The sequence below is a fragment of the Lutra lutra genome, chromosome 9 (genome assembly GCF_902655055.1).
Source record: "Lutra lutra chromosome 9, mLutLut1.2, whole genome shotgun sequence".
In the NCBI taxonomy this organism is placed as follows: domain Eukaryota; kingdom Metazoa; phylum Chordata; class Mammalia; order Carnivora; family Mustelidae; genus Lutra; species Lutra lutra.
Window position 1 is genome coordinate 76,011,740 of NC_062286.1, and position 27,890 is coordinate 76,039,629.

At 43.3% G+C, this 27,890-nt stretch overlaps 1 protein-coding gene across 3 annotated transcripts in view; it reads left to right on the forward strand.

Moving 5' to 3' along the window:
• Positions 1–15,341, forward strand: part of TMEM131 (transmembrane protein 131) — a 225,142-nt gene extending 209,801 nt beyond the window's left edge. For 2 of the 3 annotated variants that reach the window (XM_047743792.1, XM_047743791.1), the window contains exons 34-41: positions 5,470–5,594; positions 5,803–5,952; positions 9,737–9,902; positions 11,046–11,167; positions 11,254–11,350; positions 12,067–12,164; positions 13,070–13,230; positions 14,275–15,341. In XM_047743792.1, coding sequence (XP_047599748.1) covers positions 5,470–5,594; positions 5,803–5,952; positions 9,737–9,902; positions 11,046–11,167; positions 11,254–11,350; positions 12,067–12,164; positions 13,070–13,230; positions 14,275–14,559 — 1,204 coding nt within the window. In that variant the 3' untranslated portion in view covers positions 14,560–15,341. Of the gene's footprint in view, positions 1–5,469; positions 5,595–5,802; positions 5,953–9,736; positions 9,903–11,045; positions 11,168–11,253; positions 11,351–12,066; positions 12,165–13,069; positions 13,348–14,274 lie in introns of all 3 variants that reach the window. The other variant, XM_047743793.1, reaches the window with a different exon arrangement.
• The last annotated feature ends 12,549 nt before the right edge of the window (positions 15,342–27,890 follow it).

A 27,890-nucleotide genomic window follows, 5' to 3' on the forward strand; every position in this document is an offset into this window, starting at 1 on the left:
CATAACTTTCTCAAAAAGAGCTGAGTCTCTTCACTAACCCAGAGCTGCAATTGGGTTCTAGAATTCTGTGTCATAAAACTTGAAAGAATTTATTCTTACCTGAAAAATACTCAGGCAAGGGGGCACCTGGGTGGCTCAGTCCGTCAAACGTCTGACTCTCGGTTTCAGCTCAGGTCATGATCTCAGGGTCCTTGGATCAAGCCCCAGGTTGGGCTCTGCGCTCAGCGGAAATCTGCTGAAGATTCTCTCCCTCTCTCCAATTTAAGAAAAAAAGCTCAGGGCAAATATCCCCTATCAGACAAGAATTAACTATGAAATAACTCCATTCCAGTCACCATGGAACAGGATTCTGGTGGGCCCCACAGGGAAGGCTTGCTCCAGAATGTTTCCTCAAGTGAATGAAAGTTGAACTAGTAGGTCATTAACTAAGGTTACTTTCATTAAACCTTAGATCTACCGAATAAGCTAAGTTTAGTTTTAGCATTATTCATGCCCTTCATAGTTGATTGTACAAAATGGCCATTAGCATGGAAGCTGATATTTACCTTCTTGTGTGATAAGTGAGCATTGACCTAGGAGGTTGAGAGAATTGCATATAAATTACTAAAGGAAAGCATTGTTATCATTAGAATTGGCCTTACATTTTGGGAAGATCTGTTCTTTGATTCTGGGAATAATACGTGAGCTTTCCAGAAACACCATAAACTGGACTCTTTTCCCTAGAAGGGCCTAACTCAGGCACAGGCAGTCTCCTCCACAGAATCAACAGCTCCTAAAAATTAGGTGTTAATGCTAGTGAAATGAAACCTCGTCTCTGAATTTATGAAATAATACAGCATATGGCAGTCATTAATTACTAATGGAATATTTAGACCTAAAATTCACTCTTACGTGCAAATTGTTATTGGATCCAATCCCACAGTTTGTTGAGAACAATCTGATCCAGCTAGAAGCAATGGTTGACACACTTGGATCTCTCCTGAGAGAAATCAACCTAAGGCACTAATTAGTGCTAACAACATTCTGGCATCCCAGGACTGGAACAACACTCTAGTGATTAGGGATTATCCTTCTAGGCCTTTTAAAGCAGGCTTAGGTGATTGATAAGATATTCTTAAGTAAATGGGGCTAAAAATACAGATTATGAAAAACCATAGTTTTCATGGAAATCTTGTGAGAATAGAAAATCATGCTATAATTCTTAGCATGGATTTAAAAACCAACCTTCTAAAAATTACCGTAACAAAACCATTCCATAGGTGGTTTTTGCCAAATCTGCATGATTAGCCTTGATGCGTGAGCTGTCAGACATAATTTTTTAAACAGATAGTACATGTTAATTCTTAACCTTCATCCCTTTTCCACTGACTTCTGTTATATTCCAAATTTTTATGAGATAAATTGACCATTAGCAGAATTACAGGTAATTTTACCCATTCTGCATTGTGTGTTAGCCTTGATGCCTAAGCTCAGACACATATTTTAGACAAATACTACATGTTAATTTTTACCTTCATCCCTTTTCCTCTTCTACAGTATTCTTATTTTTTTATAAAATAAGTTGACCATTAGCAGATTTGATTTTGAAAATTTTATAAAAGATTTCACTTGAATGCTACTAATTTTATAAGGACTTTGGGTCTCTGGTTAACAGAAAGCTACAGGAGTCCATTCTCTACTGGCTCTCCATCAAGGGACAGTTCCAAGGCTAACTCATGTCCTCTTGGTGTATAGTTAAGAGAAAAATTGTTACCAGCAAAATAGTTGAAGCACTGTCCTCTGAATTGTCTTTCCAAATTGTCTTTTGTAACTAAAGAAATCCATATGCAGCCTTACTCTTCTAATCTCCTTAATCTAATCTCTTTAAACTCACCAGTTTTATTTTGTGTTTTTCCAAACTCAGGGATAAATCTATTAAAAGAGTCAGAATTCATTAGTACATCACTCAGATATGGAGTTAAACAAAGACTGGTTTCTGTTTTTGTTTGTTTTCACAAAGAATAGGCCATATATTCTTTAATTTTTTAAATTTAAATTAATTAGCATATAATATATTATTATTCAGAAATAGAATTCAATGATTCATCAGTCTCATATAGTACCCAGTGCCCACCTTAATGTCCATCATGCAGTTGCCCCATCCCCTCACCAGCAACCCTGTTTACTAAGAGTCTCTTATGGTTTGACTCCCTCTGATTTTGTCTTGTTTTCTTTTTCCCTCTCTTCCCCTATGATCTTCTGTTTTGTTTCTTAAATTCCACATATCCATGAGATCATACAAAGACTGGCTTTTTTAATAACCAGAAATGTGGTCTCTCTGAATAGAGCCATTCCCTGTCTACACTGAGTTATGACGGTAAAGGCCTTGCTCTGTCACTCAGGTAAAATCACTGCCAGTCCTTATGTTAATGATACCCAAAACTCCTGTCACTTCAGAAATGATGTCAGTGTGTTACCTGTGATTCCATGATCTGCAGGGTATAGATGCACTCTTAAAAAGAGATACCATTAATAAGGCATATATGTATTATCACCTTCTTTTGAAAGCTTTATATGATTGGGAATAAATGTTCCATCTATCAGTCAGCCAAAACACTGATAGTCAGTATTAGTGGGATGTTCTGTTATCTCTAGGCTACAAGACCCAATCCTGAAATGTCGAGGAATCTGTTTTCTTATAAATAGGTGGTGATAAAGGCAGAGCAGTGCCTCAGTCATGGTCTCTGCCTGTGCAGCCACCTCCCACTATACTCCCTCAAGTTCGCTTCAAAAAATCATTTCCTGGGAGTGGGGAGCATGCTGTCGCAATGGCAGAAGCCAGTCAGTCCATCTTGGCCAGCTTCAACACCATAGAAGTAAGTGGACCTGTAGACTTCCAAAAGACTGTATTTAGGTCCAAGAGGCCAGGAAATGAGAGTTCCAGCTCAGGCACAGTGGAACCAGGCCTGCTTAGGACAGCAGCTATCCGTTCATCCTTTTGTTGTCTGTCTATTTACCAACACTTTATATGACTTAAATGTAATAATCTAAAATGAGGGTGTGGGGGGGAGCCTTCACAGAGTTAATTGTCCTCTTTACTACTTTGCCCTAATAGCACACTCAGCTCAGGGCCGTGGGCACCACATTTCACATACTGGCCTCCAGACCCGTGAGCACTGGCTCACCCTGACCTTAGCTTCAGCTCTCTGCCTTCCCCCTTCCCCAGACAGTGTCACAGACTGTGTATTACAGAGCAAAAATCAAGCCTAGCATCTGAACCACCTTAAGGTTTTTACCTTTTAGAAAGAATCATTTAAATTAAGTAGGCTCCCTGGCAATTCACAGACCTGTACCCCTGGCGCTAATAATACATTATATGTTAATAAAAAATAAAAAATTATAAATTAAGTAGGCTCTTTCCTATTTTACTCAGAAGCTTTTAAAAAGGTTTCTTGATAAAGATCATTTAGCTTAATTTTGGAAAGTATGAATCAGCAAAAATAAAATAGTTGTCTGACATCTTTTTTCTTAAGAAACCAACTAATTTAACAGTGGCACAGAGTTAGCTTTGTATAAATAACCCCCAACCTCCATACTTATAAATGACTTACCTAAAAATAATTCCCACACACCCACCTCTGCCACCAGCACCAGAGGGTTTATGGGAGCCTTTATTGTTGTTGTTGTTGTTGTTGTTTAGGTGGAATTTTTAAATAACACTGTCAGAAGTGGAAGGACATGGAAGGTTTATAAAACTGTAACATTAATACTCTTGCCCATAAAAAGTGAATTTTTTCACATTGGTTTGTTAACCTGCCAAAAATTCTACTTACTTGGGTTAACAGAGCCCTTTGGATTTTTGGTTAGCTCTTTTACTGATTCCAAATCTAATACATATTTATTATAGAAAATTTGTGAAATACAGAGATACAAAAAAAAGAAGAAAATTACTTTAACCTACTACCATATAAATATTTGTAAGTAGCCTATGTTAAAATGGGTTTATTTATATTATTATTAATATTTATATATTATTCTGTCACCTGGGAGGTTTGAACCATTCTGACCTTTAAGATCTGATGTGAATTAGTATGGTGTGCTGTCCCCATCTCAGAACCTAGCAGAAACGGGCTGGCTTCTAGGAGTGAGAATTTGGAGTAGCAATGGAAGGAAGATGATGTGGTACATAGAAAAGAACCTAAAGGACAGGCTCGGGGAGGCCAGAGTGGTGTGTTGGAGTCACACACCTGAGGGTTGGGGACAGGACAGGAAGTACCCTAAGGTGGAAATTGCCAGAGACACACCCATTTTAGAACATCTACATCAGCGCGTAAACTTGGTCAGATTTTTAATGAAAAGCAAGCTCTGCTCAGCCTTGAACCGACAGCTTTCTGGCCATCACCAGAATGGTGGAGATAACTGATAAATTTTGGAAGAATCCTGGTAAGAGGCCACTGGGTTCTCTCAGTTATGTCTCATGCCTTCACCAGAAAACACCCTTCTTGGACCACAGTTAGCTTAGCTCCTGTCCAAGGCCTTCCCAAGCCTCTGACTTGATCTTGGTGGCCATTACAGAAGCAACTTCATAAAGAATACCTTTATGGCCCAGACAGTTACATTGCTCACACTGTTACCTTCTATAGGTTATCTGTCCATTTCTCCTAGAGATTGCTTCTCTCCCAGATTTTAATGTTTTCCGCATCAGGCTGTAGAAACTAAAATAGCCCAGCATGCCTCCCATTTTGCCTTGGACAGGAAGTTCAGAGCCAATTAGTTCTATTTATAAATGTTTATTATGTTAAGCTTACCTCTGAATCTTTTAGAACACATATATACTCTGAATGAATAAAAAATAATACTTAAATGTTTGCCCAGGGTTAACCTTGAGTTTAAGAATAAAGAAGAAAATTCATCTCACCCTACTCACCCTAGAGCTTAGGCAAATCTGTCAGTCCTGCTCTGCAGTGGGCTAGTGGATTTTCATAGGCAACCCAGGAACTTAGCCCTGGTTCATTTCATGGTTTCTATGAGACAAATGTGCAGACCCTTTGACATTGTAAGTCGGAGACCTTTCAGAATCTCCACATTCAAGAATCCCGCTAGTAGTCCAGATAATGGGAGAGACTCATTCACAAGCAAAATGACTGCATTTAGCAGCCCCCAAAACAGCATGTTTTGCCAAAGCCTTTATACATACGATGCGAGGTAGGTGCTCTCACCCATTCCATAGTATCAAACAACGGACCTCAGTTCATCGTCAGCACTCAGAATAGCAAAGGATAAATCTGCAAATGTTGCATGTCTTCTGAGCAGTCTTGGAAGCATTTGGAAAGCAGCCAGTGTTAAGTTAGGACCATGACTACATAGCGTCTGAGGAAGCCAGATGAGAAAAACATATGCAATGGAAATTGTAGCATGATCAGTAACTTCTACTCTCTGATCCAAAACAAAGGCATAAATTTGTATTTTCCATCCATGATTGTCTTTCAGTTCTTTAGAGCTCCCTTATACTCCCCCACTGGAAAGTAAACAACGCAGAAATCTCCCAACCAAGATTCCTCTTCCAACTGCATTGACAAGTGGATCCAAATCACGAAATTCCCAGAAAACAAAAGGTACTTTTGTGTGACCATATGGATATTTTCATGATTCATTGTACTAGTAATTATTAGTTGTGAGTTACCAGTAATCGATTAGTAGTCATTGGTCCTATAAAAGGCTACGGTGGTATCCTCATGCTCATTAAAAGGTTCATTGAAACAGACCTGAAAGAAAGGAATTATCCTCCATTAATGATTTTTTTGTTTCCTGATTTTTGTGTAGGTACAAATAAGTTAGTGGATAACAGGCCACCTACCCTAGCAAAATTCCTCCCAAATAGTCAAGAACTAGGCAACACCAGTAGCTCAGAAGGTGAAAAAGACTCTCCACCCCCGGAATGGGATTCTGTGCCAGTTCACAAGCCCGGCAGCTGTGAGTATGGGGATTGAGAAACCCTGGGGTCCGCTCTGGGCAGGAAAACTCCGTGGGGCGTATTGCTTTAAAAGGAGGCCTGGTATCTGAGGCCACTTGTACCAGCCAGCCAAAACCCTTTGTTCAATAGTCCGCCATTGGTAAAAGTGTCCTAGCTTGTTTGGCCGTGGCGGGAGTGTTTACACCAGAAAAACCAGTAGACAGTTCACACGAGGGCTCTTTTTCCAGAGCTGCTAGACCACACCACTTCCCAGTGTACAAAATGGGAAGATCTGTCTGGAGCGGTGAATCACCCAAAGAAATACTTCTTTAGGAAATTGTTAACACAGCCATTTTTTGCCTGACTAGTTCCTCATAACGTTTACCAGTGTGATAATCGTTTTTGTAAAAATTCAGTCTTCCTTCAGCTTGACCCACATCTTTTACATAAACCACCTGTGTGAAGGTTTCTCTGTTTTACTCACTAGCTTCTTGACCTTGTTTGTCAGACTTGGCCAAGAGTAAATCATGGCAGTAGCACAGGCTACTAAAATACGATAGCAGTCCTCGCCTGACATGCTTACAACCCAGAATAGAAGGCAACAGACACAGGCCAAGGGAGGGGCCTAATTATAGGTGTTTGGGGTCAAGAGAGGACCAGCTTGAGGACTAACCCATCTACGGTGTTAGAGTGAACTCACACTTAGCCAGTTTGTGCCAAAGGGAAAATCAGAGTTGAACAAAAGATTGTTTAGGGGAAAGGAGGATTTAAATGAAGACTGTGTGATTGGAGCCCTCAGTAAAGCGAAGGAGGAAAAGAACTTGGAAATCCAGGTGCGGTGTACAGGAAACATGGCACCTTTTACATTTTCACCTATATAAGTACACTGGAAAGAGACACGTTCTGTGATAAAACCTCTAGCACCCTATTTGCCATGAGACTTTCTGGCACTATTTAATACTATTTTTTTTTTTTGCCTGGGATGAGATACAAACCTAAATCCCTGGTCATTCAGAGATCTTGAAACAAATCTCTCAGTAGTCCTGGTGTCCAGGCTGAATGCTTTTTGTTTCCTTAGATTCCCCTCTGAGTTTCAGCTGGACACCGGTCCTTGGCTTCCACTTTGTGATTTGGGCCGTGCCGTATTAAACAGACATCACCGCCCCCACAGAGGGACGTTTTCAGCACTGGGGATACCAGGTTCCCAGGGAGCCAGTTTCATAGGGTTGTCTCCAGCCCAGCGAGGTCAGCGTGAGCTCTGCTGCCATGAGTAACACGTGGTATAGGAGAGAGGGGGTATCAATCGGGCACAGCCTTCAAGACCAGATAGCTGGCCATGACAGTGTCACCACCAAGTGGCACCTGACAAACATGCTGTTGTCCCTCCTTTGGGGTGGAGGAGAAAAGGTGACCAGATCCAAACCCACGTGAGTTCGGATCCCCACCTCAGGAGGGAAGGAATGTAAGAAATGCCAGACAAATGGTCTGGAGAAGAAAATGTTTGGAAAGCAGAATGCTGTGGGCCTCTGTTTCCTCCCCAGGCCCGTCTAAGAAGGCCAGCTGATGCCTCCGAGAGCTCAGTGCCTCGGGGCAGAATTCCCTGTCAGACAGCTAGATGGCTTTGCCACTGCAGAAAGTGTGTACTCGCTCCGGGGCCCACGTCTGCATAATGATTGTGTGCTTTTCCAAGCAAGGAATACCTTACCCTGGTCCCACATCCTGTAACCTCTCCACTGTCTCCATCAGCTTTACTGGAAAGTTCCAGCAGGGCTCCATGATATACACAAAACTGCTACATGAAACCAGTAAGAATCAGTCTAATACACTCCCTGTCCCCGTTTTCTCGTCTTTTCTCCCTTTTCCACCCTTCACTGATAACTGACCTGGCTGAGATCTCCAGCCTCCACACCCCCTGCTAGCAGAGCTACACTTCCTAGGCTTCCCCGGGGTAGACCATCCTCCACTCGGCTGTGCTAGCCGGCACCTCACTGGAAAACCATGTGGAGAGATCGCTCCACCCCCAGGCAGGACCTCTTATAGCATGGTTCCCTGGGCCCTAGGAGATGCTGAGAAAATTCTCGTTGAATAACGTCATGACTTTAAAAGACAACAAATCCAAGGGTTTGTTGGAAGGCAAACAGAAAGCCCCAGAGGAAATCTGTTGAGTCAAAAAGATCTCTAATTGCACATGCCCTATGCTATTCTTGGTCACCTCCTACCTTCCCCCCATCTTCTCTTCTTACTTCAGGCGTTAGTCCAAAAAGTCTTTTTCTGACTTAACTTCCCCTCTTGCACTCTAACATTTACTAAGTTACTCCTGGGCTCAGTGAAACACATCCCATTAGAGGAGGACTGTCCCACTGCGGACAGTTCCCGGCTCACTTCTTGGGGGGTTAGGGGGTAGTCAGAGAAGGTGTCCTACAAGGGGTGGCTGGGAAGGATCAGGACAGTTGTACAAATAATGGTCCTACCACGTAGAGGTGATACCAGACACACTGCGCTGCAGGGGCTTCCGAGGCAGGCAGAAAGGTGGAGAGCTTTGAGATGGGCTGTCCCTGAACATGGGCATCGAGTCAACAGACTACAGAGCATATAGGAAGGGGATTAACCACATAATCAAGGGTGAGAGCTGGTGGAGTGGAGGCAATAAGGAGGAATAAGGGGCCAACAGCACTGAGGAATGCCAGAATCCTGGGGTAGGTGCAAGGTGGCACTGGAGATGGAGAATGAATGGCTAGCTCAGGCTTTGAGAAGAAGGGGGCTTAGCATGGCGGTGCCGTAGGTGTTGCCTTGACGCAGCGAGGGAACATGCAGCTCCATCCGGGCTCTGAGCCCTGGGGACTTGGGGAGAACCACGGGTGTGGGAGAGAACCACAAGGAAAGTGGAAGCACCGTGCTGAGCCGGCTTCTGGTCTTTCTGGAGATGAGATGAAACAGACCGTTCACAGAGACTGGGAGTAGAGCAGGCTGTCCTCGCTGTAGACAGGGCTGGCACGGGCCAGGAAGGGCCGTCAGGCGGAGATGGGGTGGGAATGTGCCCCGGCAGAAGAGTGTGCTGGGCAGGGATAGGAAAGGAGGGTGACAGGACGGGGCCGTTGTGCCAGGAGAACTGCGGGGAGGTGCGCAACCACACACCCCAGGAGCCTATGGGGACTGAGCTCGCAGAGGCCACAGCCCCCGTGGCTGGGGCTGGATGCAACCTCACCAGATGATGCCGTTTTCTGAAAGAAGTTATGTGTGTTTCCTCTTAGTGCAGAATTAATACTTCATTTATGCAGGCTTTTTCTTTTTTAAATTTTTCAAACAGCTGTGTACACATTATCCTAAAGGGCAGCAGGACTCTCCTAGGAGCTCGCATCCTTGTGCCGTGGACTGGGGCAGCAGCAGGGTAGGGTCAAGCTATAGGACTCAGGGATGTTTTGCCCGCCACCCCCACACCTGCCTGGGTGGAAATACAGGGACTCTGTCTGGTCCCAGGCACTGACTTTACCTGCCCACCCCTGAAGGACAAGGAAGAGCCACCTTCCCACCCTGAGCCGGGAGAAGCTGTCCAGGAGCATCTGGCAGAGCACTGAGGAGCGGTGAATTGGAATGCCTCATTAGGCAGAGAGACACAGGACTTCCTTTTTCCCTTTCAAGCCTTTAAACCAAACACATGTAAAAGCTTTCCTGCTGGCTGTTTTTGTTTTCGTTTTTGTTTTATAGAAGCAGTTGAGTTCTGCATTCTATCAGAACATCAAAAGTCATTTCAAGAGTAAAAATCAAAACACTACATTAACAAGACCATTTATTTTTCATTTCCAGCTACCGATAGTCTTTATAAACTTTCTCTGCAAACCCTCAACGCAGACATTTTTTTGAAACAACGCCAGACCTCACCGACACCTGCCTCTCCCTCTCCCCCCGCTGCACCTTGCCCATTCTCGACCCGGGGCAGCTACAGCAGCATCGTCAACAGCAGCTCCAGCAGGTGGGTCCCTGGCTGTCCCCCACCCTTCAGATAACTAAGTTCGGTAAATGCTTGCACCCTTGGATTGGAAACGCTCAGTGGCCACAGCCTGCTGTCCCATCCCACCGCTCCTGTCCTCTACCATCTTCTGTCCTTTCCTGGGGTTGGTGCCCGACCCGAACTATGCATCATTTAACTTAGTAGAATTACTTTCTAATTCAAAGGGAAATGAGCATCCTAAGTATTGAAGATCTATAGCCGCCCTGTGCATTGAGGAAGCGGCTTTACAGGATGTTTATTTCGCCCTTATGGCTGCAGAGTTCAGCAGTTACAGGCCAAGACCGGCCGCCACAAGAGCTGCTGCACCAGGTGCCATGCACAAAGGCGGCAGCCTCCCGACGGGCAGGCAGGACCCCGCGATGGCGCTCCTTCGTGGAGGCCCAGAGCCCCTCCGTGTTTGGCTAACTTGGTGTAACAGCAACCTCAGTAAGAGTAAGGAGCCCGGGCGAGTTCTTAGTGAGTGCCAGAATGCCCCCAGTGCTGCACGTTTTCCTCACACACACGCCTGCAAGCCAAGCCCAGTGTTGTCACCATCCCTGCTCTGCCCTTGGGGAACCACCCAGCCTGACATGACAGACAACCTGCCCAGTTCTTCTCTCTTGCCAAAGAGCCAGAGGGCAGGCTGCCCTGCTTGGGGCCCTTGCTGTACTGGGCCCCTTACCAGGTCCTGACAGGCCAGAGACTGGAACCCTGTCACGTAGTATTGCCTGCCAGTGAGCTCTTGGTCTCCTCAGCCCACGACCCAGTGGCTCCCTATCCAGTGTTCTTTACAATGGGATTGCAGCTTTGCCAGCCCCTAAGTGCTCATCCCTGCCCTGGTCTCTTTTCTAGGGGCCTTCTGTTTTCACACCTTTCCCCCAAGTCCCTTGTGTCCCATCAGACGGCACAGTCTTAGGTTTGGCAGCATTTTAGATGAGGCCAGGCCATACTCGGGGGGCTGTCCTGGGTGGTTTCCAGCTCCCCGTCAAAACCTGGGCCCAGCTACAGTGAGGGCACTGCATGGGCTCAGTCTCGGGGCAGCCAAACTGCCCAAGACAAGTGCCCCAGCAGGCCTCCAGCCTAGACTAACGAGGAATGGCCCCTCTCTTTGCTTCTTCCTTCAAGTGACCCTAAAACCAAGCAGCCAAATGGAAGCAAACACAAATTGACAAAAGCAGCCTCCCTGCCCGGCAAGAACGGCAACCCCACTTTTGCTGCAGTCACAGCCGGGTACGACAAGAGTCCAGGTGAGTGGCTTGGGGTCCTGTCTGTCACACCTGGGCTTTGGGCACAGTAGAATTGCCTTTGATTGATTCAGAGTCCATTGTTACAGGCGGGAATGGCTTTGCTAAAGTTTCTTCAAACAAAACAGATTTTTCCAGCAGCCTTGGCATTTCACACACTCCTGTCGACAGCGATGGCTCAGACAGGTACAGTAGACCATTCTTAATCAAAAGAAAGCTAAAAGGCAGGGCTAGCTTCTTCCGTCCATACCTATGTCCCCCCGAGATTCCAAGTAGGCCATCCTCTCGGAGCTCTGCTCTGTTGGGTGGAAGCAGAAGGCCCGGTGGCTCCCCCGACAGAGGGCCAGGTGTGCGTCCGCCCTTCTTCCCTCTCACGGTCTGTTGTAAGAAAGGATGTGAGCACATAGAGAACAAACTATGCTGGAGAGTTGGTACGGGACAGTGTGTACTGAATACTGGAGATGCGCTCCCCTGACCCCGAGCAACCCTCCTGGGCACGGTGACGGGCAGCGACTGCTGTGGTTCGATTTCCCAGGTCAGTAACAGTAAAGACTGTCCGTACAGCCCCAGCTCGACCCACCCTGTACTGAAAGGGGTGAGTGCTGGATTGGAAATTTTTAAAATCAATCTTCCATTACCAAAAGATCAACATAAGGGAAAAAAAGAATACCTGTTCTCTCCACAGAACACCTGCTTTGAGCCCGGCTCACAGCTCCTGCGTAGACTAGGAGCTCAGAACCTCTCTGTGCCCGAACCCTTTTTGGCACAGGCGCCTGTCTTACATAGCCTGAGTGCCCCCGGGTGACGCAGCGCCCGCTGTCTGCGAAGCCGTGTGTAACAGGCCTGTGTGCACTAACCAGTATACATCTCTGTGTGTTGCATTTTCCTCCTGTAACATCCAGCTCGGGTTTGTGGAGTCCTGCCAGCAACCCCAGCAGCCCTGACTTCACACCCCTCAATTCGTTCTCGGCCTTTGGAAATTCTTTTAACCTAACTGGTGGTGAGTGTTTAACACTAGACCTGCAACTAATAAGCACGTGGACAAAGAAAAAGGGAAGATGAGGTCTAGTTTTATGTGTGGAGAAACACACTGAACTAGGAGAGCCTTTTTTTTTTTTTAATTTATTTGAGAGTGAGTGAGAGAGCGTGTGAGCACAAGTGGTGGGGCCAAAGGGAGAGGGAGAAGCAGACTCCCCGCCCTAAGCAGGGACCCTGAGATCACGACCTGAGCCGATGGCAGACACTTAACTGACTAGGCCACCCAGGCGCCCCCAGCCTGTCGTTTTGTCAGCGCGTTTCTTTGTCCCTGTAGTCAGGCACTGACCGAAAACACGCAGGCTGGCTTCAGGGCAGCCGGGCTGTGGCAGCTCTCCCAGACGGATGCCTGGGCCCGGGCCCCAGCAGCCCTCAGCACAGCGGCCTGCAGCAAGGGACGCCCAGCAGGAACCTCTCTAAAGGGCCGCCTCTTCCACCCGCCCGAGGCCCAGGCGTCTGGCAGAGCCAGCTCAGTGCCAGGAGTGCCAGCTGGTTTGTGATCCCCAGCGGTTATTTAAGAACTTCAAGAAAGGATTGTGTGTCTGAAAGGTGACTCCTGACCCTGCTGGGCTCCTTACTTGGTGTCCCAGACTAGAGGCTGCAGTGTGAGCTTTGCTTTAGCTGCAGTCACGTTAGCAGTGGGATGTTTGCACTGGGTCATCCAGCTAGCGGGCTGGGTAAAGAGCTCAGACTGTGTGCCCTGCGCTCGCGTTCTGGGGAACACCTCGTATGCCCCGTTCTCCCCAGGCTGTGGTGGGAGCTGGCAGAGCAGGTGAGGGGCCCTGAGAGCTGGGGGGACATGTGCCTCTGAGTGAATGCCCCAGTGAGCATGGCAAAATGATACACACTTGATTGCTTCCTTATTTGCAGAAGTTTTCAGCAAACTTGGGTTATCTCGGTCATGCAATCAGGCCTCCCAGAGAGGCTGGAGCGAGTTTAGTAGTGGCCCTTCATACCTTTGGGACTCTCCAGCAACGGATCCCAGCCCTTCCTGGCCAGCCAGTTCCAGTTCCCCGACCCACACGGCCACAGTGAGTACTCGGGGCTCAGCCTCACCTGCTCCCTCGTCACTCCTGCTCTTACTGTCACTGCTCCTCAGGCGGCACTGACGCCATTACAGAGGCCGGAGCATGGCCTGGAAGGGGCAGGTTAGTTCTTCTCTGGTCCTCATTGCCATGTCTTCATACTCTGCCCAAGTAACCCACTGGTATTTGTCAGCGATTACAGTCAGGAAACTATAGGAAGCACAAGTGAGCTCCTGTGGGGTGGGTCTCCGAGTTGAGCCAAAGCATTACCGCCTTTTCCCAACCTGCAAGTCAGGCCGCAGGTGTGGGGCAGCCAGACAGCGGCAGAGGGTGGCCTTCACCCTGTACAACCTGTAGCCGCTCGGGCCCCAGCAGCAAGCTGCTGGAAGGGTGCATTAATTTTGCTTTGGGGGAGCACCTTAGCTTGAGCTTTTCCAGTGTACATTTGTTGGTTTTTCAGCTAAATTTTTCTGTCGAGATCATGCTCCAAAGAAGTATTCTTGCCAAGATAATTACTGGTTTCAGCTTTCACAAAATGATCACAGAAAAATACCCTGCTGTGATTCCCTCTTCATTCTCAGGAAAACTAAATTAGACACTCAGGGTTGAAAATAGATACTTTACCTTCTTTCCTTGTAAATCATTCTGGCTTCAGTTTTAAAGAATGGTTAAGCTGCTTTTAAAATGGGTCAGTAAATATTTTAGGCTTCGCAGGCCGTCCTGCTTCTTTGCATCTGTTCCCCTCTGCTGCGGTCGTGCCGACGTGGCCGGACGGGCCCTCCCCCAGCGGGGCAGTCATGTGCCCGCAGCCCTTTGACTTAGAAACAGGCCGGGCTGGGTGTGGCCCACTGTGGTTTGCCAGCCCTTGAAGCCAGCAGACCCATCCGCTCAGATGCTGAGATGGCTGTATGTGTGAAGCATTTGTTTCAAAATAAAGAAGGTGAAAGCACTTCTGGCCCAGCCCCAGTTTCTAGCATAAGCGTCACCCGCATAGAACCTGTGCGCCTGTCAGTCTTGATGCTCCATGCTGCGTGTCTTCTGTCTTGTCAGTCGATCCTTGGCAACACCAGCAGCTTGTGGTCCACCACGCCGTTTAGCAACTCGATCTGGTCCAGCAGCCTGAACAGTGCCCTGCCCTTCACCACCCCAGCCAACGCGCTGCCAGGCATCGGCCTCATGGGCACAGAACACTCCTCCGCTCCTCACGCTCCCTCCACCTCGAGTCCGGCCGATGACTTGGGGCAGACCTACAACCCGTGGCGGATATGGAGCCCCACAATCGGAAGAAGAAGCTCCGACCCTTGGTCTAATTCACACTTCCCTCATGAGAATTGAAATTAGGCAACAAAACAAAAAACAAAAGTGGGGGCCCCTCATCCAGATCATGATATGCCAGTTTCTGAGACCTCTTTCTAAGGCTGTTACTGCTGTAGCTTCCCACTCCCCACCCTCCTCATCTTTGCAAAACGACTCAAGCAGGGCCGGCTTGTGCCATTCGCTTCTTTCAGATCTTTCTTGCAATTATGATAATATGAGACTTGCTGTTGTGCTTTTAGGGAAAAGTCTGGACTCAGCCACAAACTCTCTAGTAAGACCTGTACATCTGAAAACCTTAGCTGCTATCAAGTCTCCACCACCTGTCTTCTTCCATCCTTTATTTATCTGTCTGACACAAATTCGACATTTACAGCTAAGGAGATAATTTGAGTTGATTCAGAAGTCCTGGCATGTGACAATTTTATTAAATTACCAAGTTTGGTTTTTAATAATTTCGCAATATTATGCACCAAGATCTAATTTTAAAAATGTATGAGGACTTTGTGCTGAAAAATACAGAGTATTTTTTTAAAATAAGGCTGTCTTGGTTTAAAAGCAGATTACAGAAATGTAAGTCAACTTTAAGAACCGTGAATGAATGTAAAAACATTCGGTTGAGACCATACGCATTTTCTGTGCTGTTTGTACTTGAGGTATGTACCATTTGTATACCTGAAGTTATTTTAACGATAAACTGAAATGCACATAGCCAAGTCTTGGGATACAAGATTGAATGTGTATTTCTTAAAAATACAACTTTGTGTTGTACTTTGAAATAAATGATGCTTTTTTCAAAAGCCTTGAATTGTTGTGTGTCTCTTCTTTACAGTAAGATGAATTTAATTCATCACTGGACTCTCTCACCCCAGAGCGTACCGTTCTATCATTGCCTTATTCCGTGCAGTTTGATTTATCGTGTCTGGAAACCCCTGTGGTCTAATTAAATTCCATGTCTTTCCATGGTGGTCACTGAAGGTCCTTGAGAGAAAATAATTGGCACATCTTAAAATTTATTCTTCCTTTTAATTACAAGTGTTTTGACCCTTTTGCAGTTTTTCAGATCCCCGCAGATGCTCCACATGGAACCTGTAGAAACACCACATATCAGGCACACTGGGTATGCCACAGTGCATCAGCCCGGCTGACTCTCTCACACTGTCTTGCCTGCTCCAAATGGCTTTTCTCCCCCACTTATTTCCAGTCTATTTTAAAAGCCAGCCTTTGAACACTCAGCCTTGCTGGGGAACCAGCAAACACTAAACACAAACTGTTTGAGGTCAATTACATCATGAAGAACTCCAAGGATCCCCCAAGGTCAAAGTGGTTTAGGTGAAACATGCAAAATGAATTTGAGTCCCACCTCTTCTCTGCTTTACACCAAAGCTCAGTAGAACCAGCCATGTCACCTTTCCAACCTATATTTTGTCCCTCAGGGACACCAGAGCCCTGGTGCTCGGGGCCCATGGCAAACGTGGCCCTCAGACAGCCTCACTAGTGGATCTCCTGTATGCACTTGCAAAACCGCAACACACACATTCAAGGCTGGAGCTTCTCCTTCGCCATCAAAGCCAATCAGGTGTTACTGACCAACAGAAACAGGTGAGCTTCCTGTTAACCCTCATTTACAAGAGAAACAATTTGGTTCCAAACTTTACCTCAATAAAGGTATCTCATTAAAGGCTTCTGAACTTCTTCATTAGAATCACCTGACACTCCCAAAATGCCTTCCTCTTTAAAAAAAAAAAAGTTCTAATTTCACCCCATGTTGTTAACAGTAGGGGGACTGAGAAACACCATACACATGAAATGAGGAAGAATACAAACGAGAGCTTCTGCTGTTACTTTGTTACTTCTCAGTAACTCTCGCAGGAGATGTTTGCCTGGCAACAGACCCACCTAACCTGAACTGACAGGATTCAATCTAACGGTTTATGGTGAAAAACTTGTTAGCAGGGTAGTTTGCTTTGCACAAAGCTGAGTTTGAATTTTAAAAGTAAAAGCTTGGGGCACCTGCGTGGCTCAGTCAAGCATCTGCCTTCGGCTCAGATCCTGGGGTCCTAGGATCAAGCCCCACATTGGGCTCCTTGCTCAGCAGGCAGTCTGCTTCTCCCTCTACCTGCTGCTCCCCCTGCTCCTTTTCTCTCTCATGCTCTCAAATAAATAAAAATCATTAAAAAAAAATAAAATAAAATAAAAGCTCTGAGGCACCTGGGTGGCTCAGCCAGTTAAGCACCCAACTCTTCATCTCAGCTCAGGTCATGAGCTCAGGGTTGTGAGGTCGAGATTGAGCTTGCTCCATGAAAAGTCTGCTTGGGATTCTTTTCCTCTCCCCCTGCCCCCTCCCCCACTGCCGTCCCTCTCCCTGCTCATGCTTGCTGTCTCTCAAAATAATAAATATTTTTAAAATAAACTAAAATGTAAATGGACCAAATACTCCAATCAAAAGACATGGAGTATCAGAATGGATTAAAAAAAAAAAAAAAAAAGACCCATTGATGTTCTGCTTACGAGAGACTTGAGACACAATGACACCTCCAGATTGAAAGTGAGGGGGTAGAGGACATTTATCATGCTAATGGCATCAAATAAAAGCAGGGATAGCTGTTCTTAATATCTTACAAACTAGATTTTAAACCAAAGGCTGTAGTAAAAGATGATGAGGGACACTAAATCATAATAAAAGAAGATCTAACAATTAAGTATTTATGCCCCTAACATTGGAGTAGCCAAATATATAAACCAATTAATAACAAAATTAAACACATTAATAATAATAAAATAATAGTATGGGACTTGAACACCCCACTCACAGCAATGGACAAATCATCTAAGCAAAAGATCAACAAGGAAACAAGGGTTTTGAATGACACACCGATCAGATGGACCACACATATATTCAGAGCATTTCATCCTAAAGCAACAGTATACACATTCTTCTCAAGTACAGATGGAACATTCTCCAGGATAGGTCACACACCAGATCACAAATCAGGCCTCAACCAGTAAAAAAAATAAAAAATAAAATAAAAATAAAAATAAATTAGTATTATTCCATGTGTATATCCAGAACACAGTGCTTTGAAACTTGAGGTCAATTACAAGAAAAAATTTGGAAGGAACTCAAATACATGGAGTTTAAAGAGCATCCTACTAAAGAATGAATGGGTCAACCAGGAAATTAAAGAGGAATTTGAAAAATATGTGGAAGCAAATGAAAATGAAAACATGACAATGCAGAACATTTGGGAGGGAGCAAAGATGGCCCTAACAGGGAACTACAGGACAATACAGGCCTTCCTTGAGAAACAAGAAAAGTCTCAAATACACAACCTAACCTTAAACCTAAAGGAGCTGGAAAAAGAACAGTAAAGCCTCAATCCAGCAGCAGGAGGAGAGAAATAATAAAGATTCCAGCAGAAATCAATAACACAGAAATCAAAGGAACGGTAGAACAGAAAAATAAAACTAGGAGCTGGTTCTTTAGGTGCTTCAAGTTTTTGTTTTGTTTTTTAAAGATTTTATTTACTTATTTGAGAAAGGGAGTGAGAGAGAGCACAAGCAGGGGGAGTGGCAGGTAGAGGCAGAGGGGGAAGCAGGCAGACTCCCTGCCAAGCAGGGAGCCCAAGATGCAGAGCTCAATCCCAAGACTCTAATATTGTGACCCAAGCCAAAGCCAAATGTTTAACAGACTGAGCCACACAGGCACCCCAGGATCTGGTTCTTTGAAAGAATAAGAACAAGCCCCTAGTCAGACTTATTAAAAAGAAAAGAGAAAGGACCCAAATAAATGAAACCATGAATCAAAGATGAGAGATCACAACCAACACCGAAGAAATACAAAAAATTAAATATTATGAGCAGCTACATGCCAACAAACTAGGCAATCTGGAAGAAATGCATGCATTCCTAAACCACCAAAACTGAAACAGGAAGAAATAGACAACCTAAACAAACCCATAACAAAGAAATTGAATCAGTAATCAAAAATCTCCCAACAAACAGGAGTCCAGGGTCGGATGGCCTCCCAGCAGGATTCTACCAAACATGTAAAGAAGAATGAATACTAGGGGCAGCTGGGTGGCTCAGTGGGTTAAAACCTCTGCTTTCGGCTCAGGTCATGATCCCAAGGTTCTGGGATCCAGCTCCACATTTTGCTCTCTGCTCAGCAGGGAGCCTGCTTCCTATCCCCCTCTCTCTGCCTCTCTGCCTACTTGTGATCTCTATCAAATAAATAAAATCTTTTTAAAAAAAAAGAATACCTATTTTTCTGAAACCATTTCAAAAAACAGAAACAGAAGGAAGCTTCCAAACTCATTCTATGAGTTCAGCATTACCTTGATCCCAAAACCAAAGACCCCACCAAAAAGGAGAATTACAGACCAATATCCCTGATGATACAAACATGGATGCAAAAAGTCTCACCAAAATACTAGCCAATAGGATCCAACAATACATAAAAAGGATTATTCATGGGGTGCCTGGGTGGCTCATTCAGTTAATCATCTGCTTTCAGCCCAGGTCATAATTCTGGGGTCCTGGGACCAAGCCCCACATCAGGCTCCCTGCTCCATGGGGAGTCTTTTCCCTCTGCCTCTCCCCCTGGCTTGTGCTTTCTCTCACTTGCTCTCTATCTCAAATATTTCTTGAAAATATAAAAAATTTAAAGGATTATTCACCATGACCAAGTGGGATATATTTGTGGGGTCAAGAGTAGTTCAACATCCACAAATCAATTAATGTGATACACCACATTCATAAAAGACAAGAACCATATGATCATCTCAATAGATGCAGAAAAAGTATTTGACAAAGTACAGCATCCTTTCTTGATAAAACTCTCCACCATGTAGGGATAGAGGGAACATACCTCAATATCATCAAAGCCATCTATGAAAAACACACAGCAAATATCATCCTCAAGGAGGAAGAACTGAGAGCTTTTACCTTAAGGTCAGGAACACGGCAAGGATGTCCATTCTACATTGTTCAACATAGTACTGGAAGTCCTAGCCTCAACAATCAGACAATATAAAGAAATAAATAGCATCTGAATTGGGAAAAAAGAAGTCAAACTTTCACTCTTCACAGACCATATGGTTCTATGTGTAGAAAACCCAAAAGACTCCACCAAAAAAATTGCTAGAACTGATACAGGAATTCAGCAACATGGCAGGATATAAAATCAGTGCACAGAAGTCAGTTGCATTTCTACAATAACAATGAGGCAGAAGAAAGAGAAATCAAGGAACCAATCCCATTTACAGTTGCACCAAAAACCATAAGATACCTAGGAATAAACCTAACCAAAGAGGTAAATGATCTGTACTCTGAAAAATACAAAACATTTATGAAAGAAATTGAAGAAGACATAAGGAAATGAAAAAAAAATTCCATGCCTCATGGGTTGGAAGAAAAAATATCGTTAAATATTGGAAGAAAAAATATTGTTAAAATGTCTATGCTACCTAGAGCAATCTACACATTCAATGCAATCCCTATCAAAATACCATCAGCTTTTTTCACAGAGCTGGGACAGACAATCCTAAAATGTGTATATAACCAGAAAAGACCCTGAAGAGCTGAATGAATGTTGAAAAAGAAAACTAAAGCTGGTAGCATCACAGTTCTGGACTTCAAGCTCTATTACAAAGCTGTAATCAGCAGGGCAGTATGATACTGGCACAAAAACAGACACATAGATCAATGGAACAGAACAGAGAGCCCAGAAATAGACCCTCAACCCTATGGTCAACTAATCTTCGACAAAGCAGGGAAGAATATCCAATGGAAAAAGGACATTTATTCAATAAATGGTGCTGGGAAAATTGGACAGCCACCTGTAGAAAAATGAAACTGGACCATTTTCTTACAACATACACAAAAATAAATTTAAAGTGGATGAAAGACCCAAATGTGAGACAGGAATCCATCAAAATCCTAGAGTCAGCAACCTCTTTGACCACGGTTGCAGCAACTTCTTGCTTTGTCTCCAAAGGCAAGGGAAACAAAAGCAAAAATGAACTATTGGAACTTCATCAAGAAAAAAAGGTTTTGCACAGCAAAGGAAACAAAATTTAAAAGAAACTTACTTAGGGAATGGGAGAAGATATTCACAAATGTCTTATCAGATAAAGGGCTAGTACCAAAAAAAACCCAAAAGAATTTACCAATTCAACATCCTCCCCCCCACCAAAAAATCCAGTCAAGATGTGGGCAGAAGACATGAACAGATATTTTTCCACAGAAGACACACAAATGGCCAGCAGACACATGAAAAAATGCTCAAAATCACTCAGGATCAGGGAAATACAAATCAAAACCACAATGAAATACCACTTCACACCAGTGAGAATGACTAAAATAAACAACTCAGGAAATTACAGATGTTGGTGATAATGTGGAGAAAGGGGAACCCTCTTACATTGTTGGTGGGTATACACACTGGGGCAGCTACTCTGGAAAACAGTATGGAGGTTTCTCAAAAAGTTAAATATAGAGCTACCCTATGACCCAGGAATTGAACTGTTAGGTATTTATCCAAAGATACAAAAATACTGATTTGAAGGTGCACGTGCACCCCTGTGTTTATAGCAGCAATGTTCACAAAAGCCAAAATATGGAAAGAGCCCAGATATCTATCAACAAACGAATGAATAAAGAAGATGTGGTATATATATATATATATATATATATATATATATATATATATACACACAATGGAATATTATAAGCCATCAAAAAGAATGAAATCCTGTCATTTGCAACAATGTGGATGGAACTGGAGGGTATTATGCTGAGCAAAATAAGTCAGAGAAAGACAACTACATGGTTTCACTCATATGAAATTTAAGAAACAAAACAGATGAACATAGGGAAAGGGAAGAAAAAAATAAGAGGAAAACAGGGAGGCAAGCCATAAGGGACTCTCAACTGTAGGAAACAAACAGAAGTGGGGGATGGGGTAACTGGATGATGAGCATTAAGGAGGGACTTGAACTTATGAGCACTGGGTGTTGTATGTAACTGATGAATCGCTGAATTCTACCTCTGACACTAATAATACAGTATATATTGACAAAAGTGAACTTAAATAAAAAATTTAAAAACAAAAAAATTTTTAAGTTTTTATGTAAACATATGTGTATATACAGTATATATATGTATGTGTACATACACAGCATTTAAATATCTTTTTAAATAGCTTAATTTTTAAAAATTCTTAAAATACTAGAATTCATGAAGACTTAATATGCTATTGAAATTTTAGTGTCCAGATTGGTAACTAACTTCTAAAAACTTGGACCTTAAATTCATTTGTAAGTAATATTTAGAGGTGTGCACTTTATCGAAAGAAATGGATACAAAAAGAATTTTAATTTACCTTTTAGTTAATTAAAATATGCAAGTACTTGTAGATGATGATATACATTTGACCCTTGGACAATAGGAGTTTGAACTCTGCAGGTCCACTTATATGTGGATTATTTTCAATAAATGTGTATCTTATATTGTGATTGGAAAGTAAGAAGTTGCCGAATGTCTAGAAGCAAAGGGAAGGTGGAGGAAAGGCATTAGGAAGGCTGCAACTGCAGGATTGCGGCCTGTTCCTGGCACTCCTCACCCCGCTAGCTGTATGCAGTTGGGTCCACTGGTGCCTTGAGTGAAAGAGGCAATGGGACCAGCTCTGAAGATGGATTCTTGCAGAAGTGGTGGGGCCAGTCATTGGCCAGAACTGCCCACAGACCACAGAATAACAACTTGATTCCCCACATCCCTGCCCCTAGGTAAAGGGCCTGGGAAAACACAGGGCTGAGGGTCAGGAAATAGCAAGAGCTTGGAACTCAGAACAGACTGGGGGTGCTGTCCGTTGTGCTGAAAGTTCTAAGAGGCAGGGATCTAATACCACCTGGGAGTTGGTGGCTCACTACTTGTCACCATTTCCCATAAGCAGAAACTGCATTAGAGGGGCACCTGGGTGGCTCAGTCTATTGGGTCTCTGCCTTCAGCTCAGGTGGTGATCCCAGGGTCCTGGGATTGAGTCCCGTTTGGGCTCCCTGCTCAGCCGAGAGCCTGCTTCTCTCTCTCCCTCAGCTGCTCCCCTGCTTGTGCTCTTTCTCTCTCTCTCTCTCTCAATATGTAAAATCTTAAAAAGAAAAAAAAAAGAAAGCAACTGCATTAGAACCATATAAAGAGGTCAGGTGGAACAAGTGACCTAGAGAGACAGATAAAGGAGTTGTGTCTTCCCCTAGGCTCTGCTTGGAAGGAGGCATTGCTAATTCTTGGATAAGAGATAAAGGAGTGGTGTCACTCCAGAATCCAGCTTTGCTAACTTCAGGTGAGGATAATGATATGTATGATGCCTTGTTCTATTACTGTACTGTACATCGTTACATTTGGAGGGATTCTGACTGCTTTTGACTCAAAGAGTCTTAAAGATCTTGAAAAAAGCCTATAAAAATTGAATAAGAAAGCCTTTTTTTAGGATTTATTTGAGAGAGAGAGAGAGTTGGGGGAGGGACAGATGGGGAGGGAGAAAAGCAAGACTTCCTGCTGAGCATGGAGCCTGATGGCAGGGCTCGATCTCACGACCCTGAGATCATGACATGAGCCAAAATCGAGAGTTAGTCACCTAACCAACTGAGCCACCCAGGTGCCCCACAAAGATATTTTATATGCTTTACTAACATGTAAAAAAAAAAATAGCTACAATAACAATAAATATTAAAACACAAAGACCCAGGGATGCCTGGGTGGCTCAGTCAGCTAAGCCACTGTCTTCGGTTCAGGTCATGATCCCAGGGTCCTGGGATCGAGCCCCGCATTGGGCTCCTTGCTCAGCGGAGACCCTGCTTCTCTCTCTGCCTGCCACTCTGCCTGCGTTTGCACTCTCTCTCTCTCTCTCTGACAAATAAGTAAATAAATAAAATCTTTTTTAAAAATAAAATAAAACACAAAGACCCAGACTCTAATGGTAATTCTTGGGCTAACCATTATTCTAAAGAAACAAGTTTAACCTAGAGAAATACTTGTGTAATCTCACTGTTGACAAAAGTTGGAGAAATTCAGAGAAGCTATTATTAACTGTCAGAACAAGGCCCTGATTAGGAAAAAAAGAAAATGGGGAAAGTTATGATGTGCATTACATTTAAGGATTATCAACTTAAATCACCAAAAAAATTTTGAGAGGAATCTAACAAAATTCCTGATATTACCCATAATTGCAGAGATAAGTTGCCCATTATATTAAATGGGATAATGTTAGAGATACTGTCAGGGATGTCTCGTCTCCAGAGACCTCAGAAAATGGACACTATATCTTGACACTTTTCCCCTGCCACACTCCAGATTGCCAGTATTCCCAGGAAGGGAGCTTGTACATGTGTCTGGTGGCCAGGGGGCCTTGTTTCATGGGTTCCATGGGACTAAGACAACCAAACAGACTGTTCTTGGTTGGCCACCACCTCAGGGCACAGCAAGGATAGCACATCCCCAGTCTTTCTGTGAAAGAAGCTTATTTGTTTGTCTTAGAGCTTTATCCTAAGGGGCAGGCCTCTGGTTTGGCACACATCTAGAGGCCTATGAAGTTGTTCTCAGGGAACATAAGCCAGGGACCACCATCTTTGCATTCTCCTCTACCTTGGTATCTGTGAAAGAAGCTTATTAGCTCATCTTCAAAGCTGTGGCCTGAAGAGCAGGCTTCTAATTAAACACACATTGAGGGGGTGACTCTCTGCAAAGAGTGAGAGGCTGACAAGCACATTTCCATGCTCTCCCGATGCCCTACTTTTGTGTCTGCCACCCAGAAAATACTTCCCTTGGTAGTGTGGCTCCATGACCAATAGGGCTTGTGTTTACAGGTTCAACAGGATAGCACCAAAGAAACAGTTCTTAATCGGCTATTACATTAGGGCTCAGTGCAGAGGGAGCCAACAGAAACACCCAGCTTCCAGTCTTGCCTTGAAAGAAGTGTATTGGCATACTTTAAGAGCGGCTGCCTGATTAGCTAGCTTCTAATCAGACTAACGCTAGGTGCTAAGTTCCTCCCCTTTGGAATACTGACAGGTATTCCACCCAGTAGTTGAGGGTATTGGCACACCCTCCGCTACTGGGAACCACTAAAAATAAAGCTGACTTCTTGGAAATCACAAAGTATAAGACAGCCAAGAGCTAAAGAAGGGTTGAATGGTAAGGTCCATCTCCTAATGAGGCCATGCTCTAAGACTGGGAAGGTGGGGTGCCTGGGTGGCTCAGTGGTTTAAAGCCTCTGCCTTCGGCTCATGTCATGATCCCAGGGTTCTGGGATCGAGCCCCGCATCGGACTCTCTGCTCAGTGGGGAGCCTGCTTCCTTCTTTCTCTGCCTGCTTCTCTGTAATCTCCATCTGTCAAATAAATAAATAAAATCTTAAAAAAAAAAAAGACTGGGAAGGTGACTGTTTTATCTAGCACATGGAAAATAATGCATAGAGACAAAGAAAATGAAGAAAAAGAATAATATGTTCCAACTGAAAGAACAAAGTAAACCCTCAGAAAAACACAGTAATGAAACAGATAAATTACTTACATGATGAAGAGGTCAAAATAATGGTCATAAAGATGCTCACTGAACTCAGAAGAATGAATGAACAAAGTAAGAATTTCAACAAAGAAATAGAAAATATAATAAAGTAACAAATAGAAGTCACAGAGATGAAGACTATAATAATTGAACTGAGAAATACAATAGAGGTGTTCAACAGGAGACTAGAAGAGGCAGAAGAAAAGGTCACTGAATCCGAACACAGGGCAGTGGAACTTACCAATCAATCAGGGAAGCAAAATTTTTAAAAGGATGAAAAAGGGTGAAGATAGCTTAAGGGACACAGAAAAACATCAAGCAGACCAACATTTACATTATAGGAGTCCCCAAAAGAGAAGAGAGAAAAAGGAGTCATAAAATAATTTGAGGAAATAATGGTTGAAACTTTCTTAGTCTGGCAATGGACACAGAAATCCAGATCTAGGAAGCCGAGAAAATTCCAAATAATATTAACCCAAGAGATCCAAAACAAGATACATGTAATTAGTCTCAAATGTTAAAGACAAGGAGAGAATCTTAAAAGCAACAAGAGAAAAACAACTTGCTAAATATAAGGAATCAGCCATTAGACTATCAGATTTCTCAGCACAAATTTTGCAGGCCAGAAGGAAATAGCAAATATATTGAGTGCTAAAAGGAAAAAACTGCCAAACAAGAGCACTCTACCCAGGAAAGTTGTCCGTCACAATTGAAAGAGAGATAAGGAGTTTTCCAGAGAAGCAAAAGTTTAAAAAGTTCATCACACCTAGACAGGCCTTATAAGACATGTTCAGTGCTTCTGTAAGAGAAAACAAACGAGCAGTGATTAGTAACAGGAAAACAAAGTATAAGCCTCACTGGTAAAGGTAAATATATAGTGAAATTCAGGATAATCTAATATTATAAATGTGGTGGGTTAATTACTTATAAAGCTAGCATAAAGGTTAAAAAACAAAAGGTATAAATAACTAAAAACTGCAATAACCTGTTAATGGATACATAAAATAAAAGGTGTAAATTGTGGAATCAAAAACACAAAATGTGGGAAGGAGGAATAAAAATGTAGAACTTTTGAATGTGTTCACACTAAAGTTATTTCAACTTAAAATAGACAGTTATAAGCAGTTTTGTGTAAGCTTCAAAATAATGACAAAGCAAAAAACTTAAGGAAGATCCACAACAAAGAAAGATCTATTCTGGAGAATATTCCATGTGCACTACAGAAGAATGTGTATTTTGTTGCTTTAGAATGGAATGTTCTGAATATATCTGTGAAGTCCATCTGGTCCAGTGTGCCATTCAAAGTCCTTGTTTTGCATGGAGGTCCCTCAAAGAGTTGAAAATAGAGTTACCCTATGACCCAGCAATTGCACTACTGGGTATTTACTTTAAAGATACAAATGTAGTGATCCGAAGGGGCTTGTGCACCTGAATGTTTATAGTAGCAATGTCCACAATAGCCAAACTATGGAAAGAACCTAGATGTCCATCAACAGATGAATGGATAAAGAAGATGTGGGATATATATACAATGGAATACTATGCAGCCATCAAAAGAAATGAAATCTTGCCATTTGTGATGACATGGATGGAACTAGAGGGTATTATGCTGAGCTAAATAAGTCAATCAGAGAAAGACAGTTATCATATGATCTCTCTGATATGAAGAATTTGAGAGGCAACATGGGGGGTTTGGAGGGTAGGGAAGGAAAAAATGAAACAAGATGGGATCAGAAAGGAGACAAACCATAAGAGACTCTTAATCTCACAAAATAAACTGAGGGTTGCCAGGGGGGTGGGGGGAGGGAGAGGGTGGTTGAGTTATGGACACTGGAGACGATATGTGCTATGGTGAGTGCTGTGAAGTGTGTAAACCTAGCAATTTACAGACCTGTACCCCTGGGGCTAATAATACATTATATGTTAATAAAAAATAAAAAAAAATTTTAAAGTCCTTGTTGATCCTCTGTTTAGATGATCTGTCCATTGCTGTGAGTGGGGTGTTAAACTCCCTTAGTATTATTGTATTATTATCAATGTGCTTAATTTTGCCATTAATTGGTTTATATATCTGGCTGCTCCCAAGTTAGGGGCATAAATACTTACAACTGTTAGATCTTCTTATTGGATAGACCCTTTAAATATGATACAGTGTCTCTCTTCATCTCTTATTATGGTCTTTGGTTTAAAATCTAATTTGTCTGATATAATGATGGGCTACCCCAGCTTTCTTTTCATGTCCATTAGTATGATAAATGGTTCTCCACTCCCTCACTTTCAATCTGGAGGTGACTTTGTGTCTAAAAGGAGTCTCTTGTAGAAGGCATATGGATGGATGGGTCATGTTTTTTATCCAATCTGATACCCTGTGTCTTTTGATTGGGACATTTAGCCCATTTACATTCAGAGTAACTGTTGAAATATATGAATTTAGTGCCATTGTATTACCTGTAAAGTCACTGATTCTGTATATTGTCTTTGTTCTTTTCTGGTCTATGTTACTGTTGGGCTGTCTCCTCACTTAAAGAATCCCCTTTAAGATATCTTACAGGGTTGATTTAGAGATCACAAATTCTTCTAGTTTCTGTTTGTCCTGGAAGTTTTTAATTTCTCCTTCCACTCCAAATGATAGCCAAGACGTGAACAGATATTTCTTCAAAGATAACGTCAAATGGCTACCTGACACATGAAAAATTGCTCAACATCACTTGGCATCAGGGAAATACAAATCAAAACCACAATGAGATACCACCTTACACCAGTCAGAATGGCTAAAATGAACAATTCAGGAAA